The sequence below is a fragment of the Arachis duranensis genome, chromosome 10 (genome assembly GCF_000817695.3).
Source record: "Arachis duranensis cultivar V14167 chromosome 10, aradu.V14167.gnm2.J7QH, whole genome shotgun sequence".
Taxonomy (NCBI): domain Eukaryota; kingdom Viridiplantae; phylum Streptophyta; class Magnoliopsida; order Fabales; family Fabaceae; genus Arachis; species Arachis duranensis.
Window position 1 is genome coordinate 12,598,552 of NC_029781.3, and position 18,555 is coordinate 12,617,106.

Here is an 18,555-nt window from a genome sequence, read left to right on the forward strand (position 1 = left end):
CGCTCGTTTAATTAATAATAACATGGAACCTCAACCCTACTTTTTGGTTATTGCAATTTTGGTCTTCACAATCTTGTATTTTCTTGCAAAATATGTCAAAGCAAGATCCACTAACCTTCCCCCTGGTCCATGGAAATTACCCATCATTGGTAACATCCATCAACTTGCTCTAGCAGGACCATTACCACACCGTGCTTTCAGAGAACTTGCAAAGAAATATGGACCCATCATGCACCTCAAACTCGGTGAGAACTCCACAGTGGTTATATCTTCCGCTAAGCTAGCCAAGGAAGTTCTCAAAACCCAGGATGCCTGTTTTCAAAAGAGGCCTTTTATTGCCGCTGTTCCAACCCTTGTATATGGCCCTGCAGATATTGCATTCTCTCCGTCCGGCGATTACTGGAGAGATATGCGCAAGATATGTACTCTAGAGCTTTTGAGTGTGAAAAAGGTTCAGTCTCTGGTGGCTTCTACTGTAAGAGAAGCCGAGGCTGAAAAGCTCATTCAGACGATCCGTGAATCTGCGGGTTCACGGATCAATCTGAGTGACATGATTTTCTCCTTGATAAGCGCTTCTGTTTACAGGGCGACTTTTGGTAGCTACAACAAGGAGCATGATGAGTTTGTGGTTCTGATCAAAGAAGCAATGGAAATCCTTGGAGGGTTTCATTGGGCGGATTTGTTTCCGTCGATGAAACCTCTGTATTATTTGAGTGGGTTGAAGTCCAAGGTGGAGAAGCTGCACAAGAAACTTGATAGGATCTTGGAGGACATCGTAATGGAACATCAAAAGAAACAAAGAGAAGGTAGGATCGATGCGGAGGAGGAAGACCTTGTTGATGTTCTATTGAGAGTCCAACAAAGTAGCAGTCTAACAATCGCAAACGTCAAAGCCGTCATTGAGGTTAGTATTAATGCAAGTTTTTTTATGCCTTCTAGTTTGGTGTCGAATTGATGGAACTTATTTTTGATGAAAAGTATTAAATATTTAAAATTATTTATTTTTATATTTTAAATTAAATATTAGTTTTTTTAATAAATTAGACAATTATATATAGATACTATAACAAACACTTAGTATTAATGTGTTCATGAAAAAATTTAAAATTATTATTGTAAAGAATGATCTTTCAGCATATAGTTCTTAATAAGCAGAATGAAAAAAATATAAAAAATATTAATAATAAAAAAATCACATTTAATAAAATAATTAAAAAATTGAGAAGATAATTTCTTTAATTATCATATTATGAGTCACAAAAAATAACAATTAATTGGTAGAAAAAGTCAGATTAAACTGCTATAAAAAGTTAAATTATTCTATTTTATTGTTTTATTATGTTAAATTTAATTATTTTAACAATGATTTATTTTATTAAAAAATATATAAAACAAGATCTATATAAATATGCTGACCGAATCAAATACTTAAAAAAAAAAAGAAATTGCGAGTAAATTAATGTTTATTACTTTTTAGGGTTCATCTAGTGTACAGATGGATATATACAGATTTTTGTCTTTTATTGATTTAAAAGCATATCATTAAAAGTGTTGTTCAAAGAAAAAGTGTTTCTCTTAATCGTTAACTTGGCTCTGATACCAATTTTTTACCTTCAACTTTTCTTTTAATTTCTTTAATTTCTTTTTTCCCAATTTTTTACCTTCAACTTTTCTTTTAATTTCTTTAATTTCTTTTTTCAAAATTTCTATTAACTCTTCATCTTTTGCTTTGAATAAGTTTATAATTTGTATAAGTGCTTTATTTAAAGGATTTTGATAAAAAGTATTGACCATTTCTACTATTTCTTCTTGCATTTATTACTAGTCTTTGATGTTTTGATTTATGACTTTTCAATCTTGTTTTAGTTTATAATATTCCTTTTTGCATGGATTATTGTATATAAAATCTTTCATCTGTTTGTCTTTTTCTTTAATATAATTTCTCAAATCCTCAATAACTTCTTTTATTTCTACACTTTCTCCTATTTCTAAATATCTGTTTAATTTTTCAATTTCATTCTCCATTTTTTCTTTTAACAGCTTTAATTCTTTTAAGTCATAATATGATTTTCCAGACATTTATAAATTTTTTAAGTTTAATTCCAACTTGTTTATATTTATTCTTATTTCTATCCTTTTTATTATAAGATCATCAATTTTAATCTGAAGATTGTTTAATTCCCTTTTATACTCCTTTATTTTACCTTTTAATTTTCTCGTTCTATTTTTTTTTATTTTATTTTCTGGTTTTTCAATCTTTTTATGCTTCATTATTTATTTTAAAATTTCTGCAAACTCTATCATTGATTCATTACTATTTTCTAGAGATTCTATTAATTTTTCTAGCTCTTCAACTTCTCTTTTCAACTTGTCATAGATTATTTTTAGCGCTTCAAATGCTCTTTGATTTATTTCAGAAAACTGTAAATAATTCAAATGATTTTCTCTTTCAAATAGCTCTTGTTTCTTGTCTTGATAAGTTACATATATTTCTTCTTTATTTATTGTCATAATTTAGTGTTTAGGGTTTCATTTAATTTTTCGACCTTTTTTGTTAGTTCTTTTATTTCAGAATTTTCTTCTTTAATTTTCAACTTAGATAAACTTAAAGGGCTATTAATTTTAGATTCTCTTATTTGAAAGTTCGATGAAACTAATTTTTCTGATGGTTCTTTTAACAATAGAACTGGGTTTTTAATAGCTTTATATTTTGGTATTTCTGTTTTTACAATTTTCTGAAATAATTCATCAACATAAATTCTTTCTCTGTTTTTAAATATTATACTATGATGGCTATTTGTTAAAGCATAATTTATTGCATATGTAATTGAAAATGGTTCATCATCTTGTTCCATTAGATTCTTTCTGTGAAATTTATAAGCTAAACTTATAGATCTTCCAAGATTTTCAGTTGATAAAGGTATAACGTATCCAAGATGGGCATTGAATTTAACATTTACGTTTACCAAGTTTCCATGAACAATTCTAATTATTTGATCTATTGGGTCATCAGTAATTCTTTTATCACAAATCGCTAAGCTTATTGGTGAATTAATTCCTTTCAGATTTTATCTTTATAGGGGCTTCAAGTTGAATTTTTCCATAGTATATTATATTTTTTCTATTAAAAACTTCTTTTAAAAGATTTTGTTTATTAAAATTTTCATTTGATTTGAGATTTAATTCTGTTTTTAGAACAACCTGTTTTTCATTATCTAATAAAGCAGATAATCTATAATAATCAGATTCTTCCGTTAATTCTAAGCTTTCTAAATAATTCATAACTAAGAGATCAGGATAAAGGCGTACCTTTCTGGAGAAAAACTTCCTTTATTTAGTATATTTTACATAAGATGTTTTTATCTCCAGAGGGGAGATTGTAGATACTAACTCCAGAGGGGAGTTTAGAATTGGTTTTTCCTAAGGGAATTCTTCTTCAGACTATAGAATCGCCTCGGCATCTTCCTCCTTGCTCTCCTAGCATATGAGTACTCTTAGCCTCCTGCTTTCTATTGTCTGATGCCTTACAATTTGCCTAGGTAATCTATTTATAATGGTTGGGTCTGATGGACAATTCCCATCCTTACCCTTCTTATGACGTCATTGCTTACGTCATTGTTTTACTATCTTGCACCAGCTACATTGTTAGTGCTCTATGACCTAAGTGCTTACGTCATTATGCAATAATGTTGAGAGATGCTTCAGATGCACTGTCTTCCTCTTTTATCATGTGGCCTTCAGATGCATTGTCTTCTTCCTTCATCATGTGGGTTGATTCCGTTTCATTATTGCTTTCTTCAGATATTTCTGAGGCACATAGCTAGCACTTGTGGTCTTCTCTGTCTTTTATCAAATAGCAGAGATTCTTTTTTATCCCTTTAGGGAGCTTCTCTAAAAGTCCAGATAAATTGTAGAATGCTGATTCAAATTCCACTAAGAGTCTCATCTCTCTTTCTTCAATTTCATTTCTTTTACTAGACACAAGCAGAGTATTTCTACTTTTATAATTAGTCCTTGTGTGAGATTCCTTCGTTATTTTTTGAGTTCTTTCAAAGACCCTTGCTAATGTACTGGCTAGTCTTCCTTCATGACTGTAAATTGTTAAATCTTGAATTTGATCAATTGGTTGAAAATTTCCTGGGAAGACGGACATGAATATTACTTGGTGTGCTGGAACCAAGCATTCTTCTTCTTCATTAAAAATAGGTTGACTGTTTGTAAATTTTAGGGATACATCCCTTGGATTTACATTGTCAATTATATTTTTAAATCTCTTTACTGCATCGACGAATCCTGCAGGAAACTCATTAATAATTTTTAAATCATTAAAAATTAAGATTGTATCAATTAATCTATACTGGAAAAACTGATAAGTGTCAGATGGAGAAGCATCTGGAAAGATAACCAGCTTTGTTAGCTGTTCTTTGGCAACAGGATAATATCCCAAAATTGCCCTTTTTTCTTCAGTCTAATTCAGGACTATATTAAGGGTTTCTCTGAGATTAGATCTACAGACCCTTTTCTTTTCCTTGATCTCTGCCCTTGTAGGAATGTTCCTTATTATTCCTGTTCTTTGGGCTTGAACTGGAGCTTTATCTGCTCTTTTTAGGGTTTGCTCTGGATGAAGAGCTTCATATTCCCTGAAGGATTCCTTTGCCTCTTCTAGTGTTAAAAATCCTTCTTTATGAATTATCCTTGATTGATGTGTGAATGGTGCTACTTTTTCCCAAGCATCATATACTCCTTTCATGGGGCCATTATAAATTACATAATATTTTTTATCTTGGGTAGATTTTTTAATGATTTCAGCAATTATTTTATTTTCTGAAATTTTTTCTTCACCTGATTTGTCCACCATGCTTAGCTGGCTGAACTCTGATGGTTTGCTTGTTGTGTTGATTTCATTTGCTTCAATGGCCTTTTTGAGGGATTGGATCTGTGTCCTTATTTGCTGACAATGCTTGCATTTTTCGAGCTCTTGCTCATATTTGTGAATTTCTTGATCTAATGCGTTGTAGATGAACTCCATTTTCTTGTTAATGTATCTGCAATAACATTTTTGTCACCCTTAATATATTCAATTTTTATTGGATATTGTAACAAAAATAATTGCCATCTTACCAATCATCCATGATTATAATCAACTTTTAAATTATATCGTATGAAACCTGTTAGATAACTTGAATCTATCCTTAATGTAAATTCTCTGGGTAGTAAATCAATTTTCCATTTCTTAAGAGATTTAATTGCTGCTAGAGCTTCCTTTTCATGAGTGGTATATCTCTGTTCTATTGGAGTAAAAGTCCCTGAAATATACCTGCAAAGTAATTTCTTTGGGGAATATTTAGAATCTAGTGATTCTTTTTCTTGTTCCAAACTTTTTATAGCTTTCTTAGCTTTTAGACATCCTGACCAGGTTATCTCTGAAGCATCTGTTTCTACTATTAAGTAGTCATTTTCTTCTGGAATATAAAGTTCTGGAAGTTTTTCACATAATTCTTTAATCCTTTGAATTTGCATACTGTCTTTTTCATCCAATTTCCATTCTTTTTTAGTACTTATTTTTGAAAATAAGCTTTTAGTGTATTCTGTTATATTCTTTAAAAATCCTTGATCAAAAATATAATTTATACATCCTAAAAATCTTTGTAATTATTTTTTATCTTCTATTTTATTAGGAAATAAATTTACCTTTTCTAGGACATTTGACTGAAGTTTTAGCTTTCCTTGAGTAGATAGAATTAATCCAAGAAACTCTATTTCTTGTTTTGCTATTCTTGCTTTCTTTTTGCTAAGAACTAGTCCTTTTTCTTTACATCTTTCTAAAACTATTAATAATTTTTGAAGATGATCTTTTTTATCCTGTTTTGTAAAAATTAGTATATCATCAATGTACACTAAAACAAATTCATTTAACACTTTTAGATTTTCTTCCATAAATCTTTGATAAATACCTAGAGCTTGTTTTAATCCGAATGGTAATACATTCCATTCATAGAGTAACACACTTGTTGATTCTTTTGTTGGGCAAGTAAAAGCAGTTAATTTCTTTGTTTTTTCGTCTAAACGAAGTTGCCAATATCCTGATTTTGCATCAAGAGATGAAAACCAAGTTGCTCCTTTTATCTTTTCTAAAATAGAATCTTTTCTTAGAAGTTTATGAGCATCACCAATAGTTGCTTCATTCATCTTCTTATAGTTAATAACCATTCTTCGTTTTTCCCTTTTAATTTCATTATTGTTTTCGACTTAAAAGGCTGGAGCCGCATGAGGACTTTTACTTAATCTTATAATTCCTTTTTCCAAAAGATCTCTACATTCTAATAAAAATTCTTTTCTATCTCTTACGGAATAAGGAATTTTATTTGGAACATTTATCTCTTTTGTAGGATCTTTTAATTTAATACTTACTAATTCGTTATTTGTATTTTTAATATCTAAAGAGTTTTCGGCACAAATTTCATCCAAAAGTTCTTCTATCTTTATTTCAAGATTATTATTTGGGATATTTATCTGAAAGTATAAATTTAAATAACATGTCTCTAATATAGAAAATTTTGAATAAAAATTTCAGCCATCTCTGCTTTTTGGTCAATTTTATGTATTGATTTGTCAGCTATTCTAACTCTTAATGGTTTCTTTAATTTTTTCCAATCAAGTTTTATATTTGAACTAGCAAAGCATTGTGTTGCTCCAGAATCTATGAAAGCATTTATAAACTTTTTTATAGTAATAAATGTGGCATTATTACTCAATCTCTGAGTCTATTTCTGAGACATATTAAAAAATATAGTCTAAGTTATCATCAGATTCCTCTAATGGTTCCATGAAACAAGACTTAGCAATTTCTATTTGTTTAGTAAGATCTTTTTTATCCTTCTTTTTGGGATATTCATTTGCATAGTGTCCTTCTTCTTGGCAATACCAACACTTGCAATTTTCTTTTTTATTCGGGCAATAGTCATTTTTTTGTCTTTTGTTTTTATTGTTATTTCTTTTTCTAAAATACCTCTTTTTTCTCTAGTTTGGATAATATTTTCTTTTTCTAAATTGGTATTTTTTTTTCTTTGAAAATTTTTATTAAGCCCATATTTTTGGGGTATCTCTTCATTATCCTGGCAGCAGATTCTAATTATATTTGCAAATCTTTTTTGAGTCGCTTCTTGCATACAACGTTCTTTTATTTCCTCTCTTATTGCAGAGGTTGCTCCACTAAAATTATTTTCAATTGTCCCTCTATTTATTTCTCTTATAAATCTTCCCATTATAAATTCATTAGCAGGATATGGAAGTTTTGTTATATACATACTAAGATAATGATTTTTATCTTCTTCTTTTAATTTGTAATAATGTATTCTATATTCACATATATAAGATTTCACATTACATAGATCATATATCTGAATATTAGCTAAATGGTTTTTTGCTTCTTGATATTCTTTATTATAGACTTCTTGTCTATGATCTATAATATTTTTTCCAAAAAATTATTTATATAGAATCATCATTATATATAATATCTTATCATAAGCTGTTGTTTTTGTTGCTAAATCTTCTATTATTTGGTTTTTTATTGATGTCATATAATCTCTTATAGTTCTTTTAGTATGAAATCTTATGTAATTCCAAATATCTCTTCCAGACAAAGGAATTCAACCAATTTTTGAAAATTTCTTTTTCATTCTTTTTACAGTCTAAATCAAGCATTCTTTCTCCTTCCATTTCCTGGATTTTAGGAACGTATTTTGATGGTATTTTTGTATATTTTGAATCTTTATTTATAAACCCTTTTTTAAAAGCATAATTATCAAAACTTGTTTCCCATTTATATTGAGATTGGTTATCTTTAGATGTTCCAGCTTCATTTTTTACTTGTATTGGAATTGCTGGTTCTTCGTCACTTGAGTAATCTAGGATGTGTTCTTCATTTTCTATATTTTCAGAATTTACTAATTCTTCTTCTATTTGAAAATCCTGTTCCATAATATTATTTTCTTGAGCCATTTTTAATTGTTTAAAAAGCATTGTAACTTCTTCTAATTTTTCTTCAATATTCATAATTTTAGTGGTGGTTTTACTTTTAGATCTGTTATGTTGATTATATTTTGAAATTTTTCTTCTTTGGGATTCTCTTTTTCTTTATTTCTTTGAAATTTTATGGATACTAATATTTCTTCAAGCATATCTACTATAGAATTTAATTGTGGGTTAAAAGTATGATAAAGATGTGGGGAATCATTTCCATGGTAACATTTCTTAGAAATTCCGTGTGAAAAATAGGTTTTTTTCAGGTTTTTGAAGTCCTTCAATAAAATTTATAGTAAAATAAAGATTTTGAGAAAAATCATTTTGTATTGATTTTAAGAATTCAGTGTTATTACAGTTAACATTAGTTAAAATCATTAATTTTTGATCTATTAATTTTGATAACTTAATTATTTCTTCTCTTAAATCTTCTAATTTACTTTTTTCCATTAGGTGACGCTTTTCTTTATGAAGAGTTACGATTTAAAGTGTGGCTTTAGAAAGTGTGGTGTAAACAAATCTTTAAATCTGTATGACTTTTTGCTCTGTATACTAAAATTCACCTACTTTTTAAAAAGAAATTGTCTAATTGCTTTATATAGTGATCATTTTTATAAACACTATATGAAGAAAAAAATATTTTTCATTTTATATTAATTCATCATCATGTAATAGTTTAAAGATATATAATAAAAAAATTATTATGTGGCTGCAGTCTGCAGAGTAACTTTGTAAGAGTTGATAAAATCTATATTGATTTAGACCAATAATTATTTAAAAATAATGCAAAGAATAATAATGATTTTGGAGTTTTCAAATGAAAATTATTGACTGATTCTGAAGTTCTCAAGTGAAAGTCAAATATAATTTTTTTACATCTTCAATACATTGAATTCATAAAAAATTTATAATATTTTATTATTAAACTCTTAAAATGTGTCATCCTAAGTTAATATCCTAAATTCCGGTTTCAGCTGTCCAGGTGTCACAACTCCAGGTAAACTTCGATCCTGGATGAATCCTTTTTTTTTCAGCACAGTTGATTTGCGGCCTTTTTATATTTTATACTCTTAATTTTTCATTTTCCATTGTGTTCTGCTGTGTGCTTTTGTTTGTGCATTTAAGTAGAGCGACCCTGACAGTGTAGGAACCCACACCAAGTAGAAAAAAATTTCTACCCTTTACAGAAAATTTCCACTATCTAGCAAAAAAACTTCGCTATCGATTTAGAATGTCCCGAACAACAATCGAAGAGGTTGATCATGCCTTACACGATGGGCATGGTAGCGATAAGGCCAATTTCAACACCCCTGCCTTGCCAACCGACTTGATTTTGAAGATTTTCCTTCATTCTGATGCAAAAACTATAGGAAGGGGGAGGTGTATGTCTCGCGAATGGTACGACAGATTGAATCGGGCGAGTAACATGGTGACTCATTTCAAATCGTTTGGTGGGAAGGCGGTGGTTCTACACTTGGACAACCCCCTGAGAGATGCTGATTGTGGAAGGCTTTCCATGTTTGTCCTTGATACTCGTGTAGCCATTCCAATTTCGCCTCCTATTGAATGGACCTGGTTTTCCCTTGTGGGAACAAACTCCAGCAAGTTATGTGCAAGATTCTCAATAGACGGTCGTTCGAGTTCATTGATCACTTGGGAGCCTTTGGGTTCGTCGCGGTCTGTTATTGCTGATCCCGGGTCTGACGGCTACCACTATAACCACCGTGACGACTGCTCTGCTTATGCCTTTCTCAGCATCGTGGGTTGTGATGCTTATAAGATTCTCAGTATGACGAAGCGCAATGTGGCAAGTCCTGGATACGACGTGCAGATGTATCTCTCGACTACGGGTAGATGGAGTCGCCCTGGCTGCACCCCGCCAATGATCGACAGACTAGGCAGTGGGTACGCCGTCGCAAGCAGATGGGTTTTCTGGGTCAATTGTGAAGGTAGATTCACGAAGACACCGGTCTCAGTGGTTCGATTTGCAACTATGGACTCCGCGTGGGATGAGATAGAGATAGGCGCAGGCGCTTGTGTGGATCATCCCACCTTGATCGGCCACGATGATTATGTAGATGTCGTAACGTATGAGCGGTCCGCTTTGAGATTTGGAGTTCATGTCATGTCCATCCAAATTAGCAATGCTAGCTCCATGTCCTGGGGTCGACATCTCTTTATTGCTGTCGCTAACATGACGGAAACACCCTCCCTGAAGATAGCCTGCGATCTCCTCGGGATCAGCCACTGTGTCTGCGGCTTCGACGGTGCTGCGGCGTCACTTGATGAGGTTGTTTCGGTTGCCCAGTTCCGCTCTATTGGTCTCAACGACAGAGTTGTGAAGTTTATTGAAAGCATTACATGGCCTGGAGTTGTTTGCATCCGGAGTTGCATGGGATTTTCTATAGAAGTCTGACTCTTGCTGATTATCGTGTTGTTCTTTTACGAGATGTTTTGTGATTTGTGATTCCGTTAGTCTATTGTATGCACTTGCTTAACAAGTCGGTGGTTTGACATAGGGAGTGTTTTGTTTTGGCTCCCGGGTTTAATGTTTCATTTTCCGGGGGGTAATGGGTTTGATATAGTTTAGAACTTTTGTCTCCATCTCTCTTGAGATATGAATGTTTCATGTTATAATTATAATTATAATTATCTTTTATAAATCACGCTTTTTTATTCCCTGGTTATCATGTAACCTGTTGGCCATTGTTTATTGGTAATGCTAGGTCTGGATTTGGTGGTTATGGTAATGGTTGGTTTGGCCAAGAACCTTGAGTTGCGGTTACTTGTCCTCTATTTGCAACATATTGTAACTTATCCACAGCCCGCCTGAGGCGTTGGGCTGCCGTTGTGAACCCGCCGTTTCAATCCAAGAGCATCATTACACGCATCAACATTCTCTTAGGGAATACCGGCCTTTTCTCTCCACATGGGCCCAAATGTATTGCATTTGTTACTGTGCTTCCGTGTAGCATTGGCCCACACTTATCTTTTGACCTAATCCTACTGCAAGGTCCTTCCCTGATTTCATATCCTATTAGGTCCCTTGCCTCGGCCGTCACTCGCGGCTATCAGGTTGGCGGAGCTATGCGTCTCTGCCATCGTTCTGTATGTGCTTATTTTCGCCGTTATGGTGACAGTTGCTCCTCAACGTGGCCGGGACCCTTTTCATTTTGCATTCTACCTCGGTAACTCGCGCTTCATCCAATCTGTTGTGATTTTTTTTTTAATTTTCTACATTGTTTTCGCAAATTTTTACCTCCTCCGCCTGTGTTGCTGCTATGCTCAGTTTGTGTTCTTCAAGAAATCGCATTTTCAAACCTCATGCATGGAAAAATCTTGTGTTTCAGGTATTGCCGGACGACCCCATATGTTGATTCCGGCTAAGTTCGTTGACCGACACTGTTAATTACCTTCAATTTTTGGGCTTCCTCATCTGCGATGCACCTCCGGGTCTTGTGCGGCATTGCCTCGTGAATGCATTGTTCGAGGATATAGGCTTTCCGGGCGTTGCTATCCTTGACTGTCCCCTTCTCCGTGCGCAGGTTCTTAGTCAACTGTGCTTTTGCCATATAATGATTATAGTTTTAATAATACCATCAATTATAGTTAATCCTCCCTAATAGTTAAACACAGGGTTTCCTTTTCTTGCAGTCAAGAATAAAGTGATCCAATTAATAATAATTTTTGTCTTTTCTTAATCAGCGTATCATGCAGTATATATTATACATATGTAGTATATATTATTGTATTAATATTTATTATATATATGAAATGAAGATTAAATTGCCACATATGCCATAGGATATATTAGTGCATTGTTATATTGACATTTCTCAACTAACTCATCTAACACATAAATGATTTATATGGATTTATTTGTTCGGTCTCTGTATGTAGTTATATCTTTATCTTTATTTTACAAGTACAAATCCACCTTGACTTTGATTCCGGGGGAAAAACATAAGAAACCATTTTTAATTACGCCAATACAAATTAAGTTCCTTTTTTTAACTTATCACTTTTTTATTTATTAAATTTTAAGAGTTAAAATTTTGATTTTGGATATACAACATAGTTTAAAAAAATTTCTGATTCGTTTTTTGGGAAACAAACAATTTTTACATATTTTTTTCAAACCCAATATGAATTTTGTCAATATTTTTTTGATTTTGATCAAACTTGCATAGGACGGTTATTGGGGACATGATACAATGTGCTAAAAGAAAAAGACCTGTGTGTGGTGAATTCATGTGTTTGCGCTCTGATTTTCTCTTCTAAGTTTTTAAAGAACTTCCTAGCCCAGATAAAGTTTTACATGGCTTGTTGTTGCAGTGCGTCGTTTTTAATTGGGACTAAGGCAAAGGCAATGTGTGCTTTGGCAAGAGATGGAAAAAGAGTTTGGGCTTTTATTCATCATTCATGTAGTCAAGTGTTTGAACTGCTGGATGAGTTGTACTCGCTCAGGGGTGGCAGAACTGTGTATTGTCGCCAAGCTTTTGACGCATATGAGGTTCGAGGCTAGCAATCTATTAACTTTTGTGCACGTCATAATCTTGGCTATTGCAACGTGTAAGTTATATTCTTTTTGAGATTGTGTTCTGGTCGGTTGCTATTTTATACAATCATGCTTTTATATAAGTAAATGTTCCTTCATGCATGCCAAAATCAAGGTGCGCTGCTGATGATCCCTACTACTCTGACTGGGGTTGCATATCTTGACCTATTTAACAATTTGATTTAGCTTGAATACATTTTGCTTATTAGGCCATGACTTCGTGTTTGCTGAATTCCCCCGATAAGCTACCATTGGCAACGTTACTTTTGCTATTCACAGTTGCTGCTCATCATTCAACTGGTTAACAACCTGTTAGATGCATTCAACCAATGACTCTACGCGTCCTCCCTTTTATTTTTGGCTGCCAAGTATGTTCTTTTCCTCCTAATAATTTCTGTTTCCCAAATTTATTCATTTCTTATTTATTATTTATTTCTATGCTAATAGGTTAGCCTAGCTTTTGCATTGCAAATACATTTACATATACGTCAACGCTTTTGAAATCTGCCATAGCGCTCTTTTTTGACTATGATGTCCCCGTACCGTTTTTGCTTGGTTCCGATGCATGTCTCCATGTATGATACATCCATCCCACATGCCCATTCATCTAAAGTTGCTTCCATTGCAATATGCTTGGTGATTCAACGCAATGAATTAGTTTAGGTCTGTTCTATTCTTTCCTATCCATCCTGTTCAACCCTGTGAATCTATCGTGACAAGACATATTCCTACCTGGAGTTATTGAACTTCATTTTCCATACTTGCTTCAACACTTTCTGTGAATTACATTTAATGATACTTTATCTTCTTTTAGTCATACTTATGTCAGGTGTAATTAAACTAAGTTATCATGAATGCTATTTTTAGTCTTCAGACTATTTCGTTGCGGGCTGATCTTATTTGATGATCTGCATTTATTGAGTACCTGCTTCTTATCAATTTTTGTCGCGCTATACTCCAAAAGGCGGGAACTTTTCCTTCTTCACATTCTTTTATTTTCCCCGGTTCCTGCGTATACAATGCTCCCTAAAATGTTCCTAATTAGCTCTGAACCGTCGACATATATTACCTGCTATATATTGTACATATATCTTTTTTATTATATATTTTTTTTATTATATATGTTGGTAATTATCATGATTAGTTTTCATTGTATTACATTATAAATATAAATATTTATAATGTCTTATTTAATAAGCCCTCTCATCATCACATCAGCTGGGATTCTATTTAATGTGCTTCAGGGGGGCCATTTTTTTTTACTGAACACCGCTTGGTTGCTTTGATTTTTGAGCAATTGTTTCTTATTTTTTTGGTCTCCTTGCATTGTTATCATCTAAATCACTTTTGTCTCTCCTTTTATTCGGTTAATTGGTCATACTACATATTGCTCAAGTGCTTAATTTAACTTATGCAATTTATTATCATGAAAATGCTCATAGTTATCACACTTGTGGTGCCAACCTCACTCTCGGATTGCTTTACTCATTACTTCTTCAATTCTTTATTTATGCCAATCCTTTCCTTTAGTGTAGGTAATCCAATATCTCCTTTGTTATCCGGGCCTGGATGGCCCAAATAACAAACCTGCCCACGACTGCGGATCCCATATATCTTATAATCTTATAACAATACCATAAATTATGTCACCGTCTCCTCGGCTCAATAGGTTTATTCGGTTGTTAGCTATAATATTTTTACTTAACAGTTTTGTTTAATAATTGACTTCTCATTTTTTATTTATTATTTCAAAAGTTTACTCAAACAAATTTTTCTTTCTTTTATTTCTCATCTTTTGGACGATTTCAATAATTATTACTGCTTTGTTAATTTATTATTTTAATTTACAACCTGAGATTATTTTTTTTTTCATTCCATATCTTTTTATTATCAATATCAATATTCCCATTTAAATTTTCCCTATCTAATCCAGGTTTTTTCTTTCTATGTGACCCACGGTGGACGCAATCATATGCTCAGTCCTTTCATAATATAATCCTCTTTGATATAGTTTTCTTCAATTATTGCTCATAACTTTTTATTTTTATCTCTCATTCTTTCATCAATTGCATCAACGATTATTATTACATTTTTTTATTATTAATTATTTTTTTAAACCCTCACAGCTTTCTAGGCACCGCTTACTATATATATTACTTACTTTGTAACTACAACAATAGATACATAGATACATAAATATATAAATAGATACATAGATACATAGATATAGATACATAAATATAAAGGTAGAAATTATGACTAACTTAATACAAATATTTGAATGGCCCATTCATGACCCCACTTATATGCATGAGCATTTCTCACACACACACATACATATGCTATTTTAAATAAATAAATCAATCTATATATATATGTATATATATTCCCGGTCACCCTACATCACTTAATCATGCAACACATTCCACACCCTCCCCCCCCCACTCCACAGGAATCCGCTGTCTCCCCCAAAGTTGTTTTTGTTTTTAGCCATGCGGTCATTCTCTGAAATCCTACAAAAGTTTATTTACGGCTTGGTGGACCATGGGTGAGTCACCAATATATATGTTGTTTTCTATTTATGTTGGCACACACAAGCCTATGCGTCCCTTTTTTAGCGATTTCTGTTTACAAGATAAGATTAAATGAGATTCTTGTGTCCGTACATAGCATCTGACAGTGTTGCTTTTCTTTGTAAAGTATGTGCCTGTGGCCATCGAAGCACGGTTCTGGTCTGTTCGGTCATTTAATTAATTTTCTTATAGCTCCAAACCCTAACAGCTGCTTCCATTCAATAATTCCATCTACTTCTTTGACTTTGCCATTGTTCTATCCTTTTCCCTTTAATCAAAAAAAGATCATTGTCCAATTCCTTCTCTCTTCATTTTTTATTATTCATCTTTTGCCGTTCAACCTCATTTGCTCGCATGGTGGTTTCCTTCTAACAAAAGGTGATTTGTTATTCTTTTCTTTTGCATTCTCAATATCCTTTTCGTGCTTAATGGTTATCATCGGCCAAACAAGCTAATCTTGATTTCTTCCCGGTCGTTTTCCATTCATTTGCCCACGAGATTCCTGCTCCTCTCGGTTAGCTTTCTTCCGCACCGCCCCACAAGTGTCGTGTCCGTCTTGCTGGGTCACTCTTGGATGCCTGTTTCATACTGGGTAAGTTGGAAACCTTACCTTTGCTTTTCAAAGACTCAATAGTTCATTAACTGTGCTGTTCGTGACTGCCAGTATTTTACTAGCTAATTGGGTGACTTCTCCTTTTGGTTATGCCCGTTATATGCAACAGGAACATGTCCAACTTATTTATCTCAGTAGTTGGACGCAGATGCATTTTTTTCTGTTTGGACTCCTGCTTGGTGCGTCTCTTTCTTCCGTCCCATAAGCGAATCATTCAAATTTTATGATATGTGATTGAATTCAAAATTCATTTTAGTAACCATAAATTTTACTTCCAGGCCACCGTTGCTCTTCCCTCAACTTTTTATCGTGAATTTCGTTCTGAACTGCCAGATGAGGTTACATTTGTCGATTCATCTGGCCGTCGGTTCACCATGCTGCTCCACAAGACTCCTGCTCTTTGCCTGATAGTGGCAGGGTTTCCACAACTAATTAATGCCTACACCATTACTGGAAGATGTTGGTTCTTTATGGCATACGTGGGTGATGCCGAGTTCCTTATGTTCCATGTGCTAAAGGTGAATGCGCCACTCCCAGATGCCGGAGTTTCATCCATGTATCCTATAGCCGTTCATGACCTATTAGGGAATGCTTGTCGCAATGTTGCTGCTTGTTTTGTGCCCGCTTTGTCTCAGGACGAGGATTTCTTGCTGCCACATTCAATCCACTTTAATTTGCCATCAGTAATATATCCCGTGGGTGATACATACACCATCCAATTCGCCTCGACCATACAAAATCTGCCCATGCTTTCGTTTCTTCTGGATATTTATCTCACTTTTACTACTGACAATGATGCCAAACCCCTTTACTATCGCGCCTTCGCTTCGATGCTTGCCCATTACTCAAATTTCTGCCCCGGATCACTTCACAGCTTGCTGCCAAACCGTGAGGCTGTTGTTGTCGACAAACTGATTACTAAATACCAAGCGGCGGAGTATATTTTGGTAATCATTTATTCAGCCCTTCGATGCGTTCCTGTTTTGTTTATTTTGGTTTTCAGTCCTTCATGTCTACATGTACGTAGTAACAACATCTTAGTCAGTGTAAGACCATTTTCTCTCATTTTTTTTGTAGACCCTACCAATCAGTTTCGTTTAAAGGGCCTTTGGGATTAAACCTGATCAAGTCGACGTTGTGGATGATGCTGGTGTGTGTTACAAGGTCCATGTTCGCTCTAAGCCAGGTCAGCCTCGAGAGTGCTATTTCGCAAAGGGCTGGAGGTCTTTTAGTCAACACCATATGCTGCGTACCGGAAGCGCCATTAGGCTAATAGTTTATTCCTTTAAGAACTGGCGTGTGCATTGTCATGTCCTGTGTATTTGATGCCTTTTTCCCTGAAGCTGAAAACTGTGCTACCACCCTCAAATATTGAACCTGGTGGTTCTTTAATGTGTAATATGCGTTTTCTTTTGTGCTGTGGGTTAACCCATTAACTTATCCAACTTGAGATTAACTATCCGGATTTTAACAACATAAATATAATCATATTCAGTCACAGGTTCTTTCGACCTTTAATACATACTTTTGGATAAAGCTGTCTATCTAATTGAATAGGATTCTGCTGAGTTACTCATGACAAAATAATTTTGTTTTTCATCCCCATTGATATAATACCCACTGTGTTATACTTTATTATAGGGCTTAGGATCGTACAGAAGCACCATTTGGTTTATTGGGGGATGACTCCCCGTGATGGTTTAGGAAAAATTAGTTCTCTGATCCTCCTGACAACTTTACATTCTTTTTAAGGCATATAATATACATCTTGCATTAAAGAACTTTTTTCCCTCTTTAAATCACCCATTAACCAAAGGTTCAGTCTTTTTTGTTATAAACTTCGCATTGAAAAAAGTATTTAACCAATTAGAATTTAATTCATTTGTTTCCATTATTTTGCAAAGGTTTTCTCTTTTTATATTAAACTTTGCATTCAAAAAACCATTGAACCAATTAGTTTTTTATTCATTTGGTTCCATTACTCTCCACCATTAAATAGTTGTTGTCCTTTTCTCATATTACAAAACCTTTTACTAATATGTCTATTATTTAGTTTGTACCTACAAAATTTTAATTTTTCAATAACTGGCTTTTTCAACAACTGGCTTTTCAATAAGTTTTCATCCATTCCTTCCTTTTACCTAAAACGGTCAAATCCTTTTAACTTGTGACCTTGGTTCTCTATGGATCAATTATTTTCCTCTGTTGCCTGCTCAGTTCAATTAAAAGCATCAAACACCAGCTTTGATTATTCGGTTCGGTAACCCCATTCCCGCTGCCTACTCAGCCCCAAAATCATGTATATCTTCTTTGTTATATAGTATTTATTATTTATTATTCGTCAATTATTTAGATTTTTATGTAATTCGTTTCTTAATTAATAGGTATTTACTATAATATTTAATTACCCTTTTTCCTGGATTTAATACTTAAGTGATTCTTCAATTTGGCATTTTATCAGTAATTAGTTATTACTTATATTTGTCATGGTTATACTAATACTTGTGGTCATAGTTCTAATAACACGAATATTATAATTACAATTGTCTAATAACACTCATATTATAATATTATAATACCAACCGTCTAATAGAATATATAATATAATAATATAATAACATAATATATTCTATAATAATATAATATGAAGAATAGTAAATATGATTCGATGACTTAAGATTGGATAATAGTTCCAGATTTCGCGTTGTATTATACTACAATATAATACTATAACACTATAACACTATAACACTATATTATACTATAGTATAATAATTGTATAATAT

At 33.0% G+C, this 18,555-nt stretch overlaps 1 protein-coding gene across 1 annotated transcript in view; it reads left to right on the forward strand.

Annotated features, from left to right (window-relative positions):
* LOC107469031 (cytochrome P450 71D8-like) overlaps nt 1-18,555 on the forward strand; it is a 31,822-nt gene continuing 13,267 nt past the window's right edge. Inside the window, exon 1 of the mRNA XM_052255558.1 lies at nt 1-904. Within this exon, the coding sequence (XP_052111518.1) occupies nt 23-904 (882 nt within the window). The 5' untranslated portion in view covers nt 1-22. The remainder of the gene's footprint in view (nt 905-18,555) is intronic.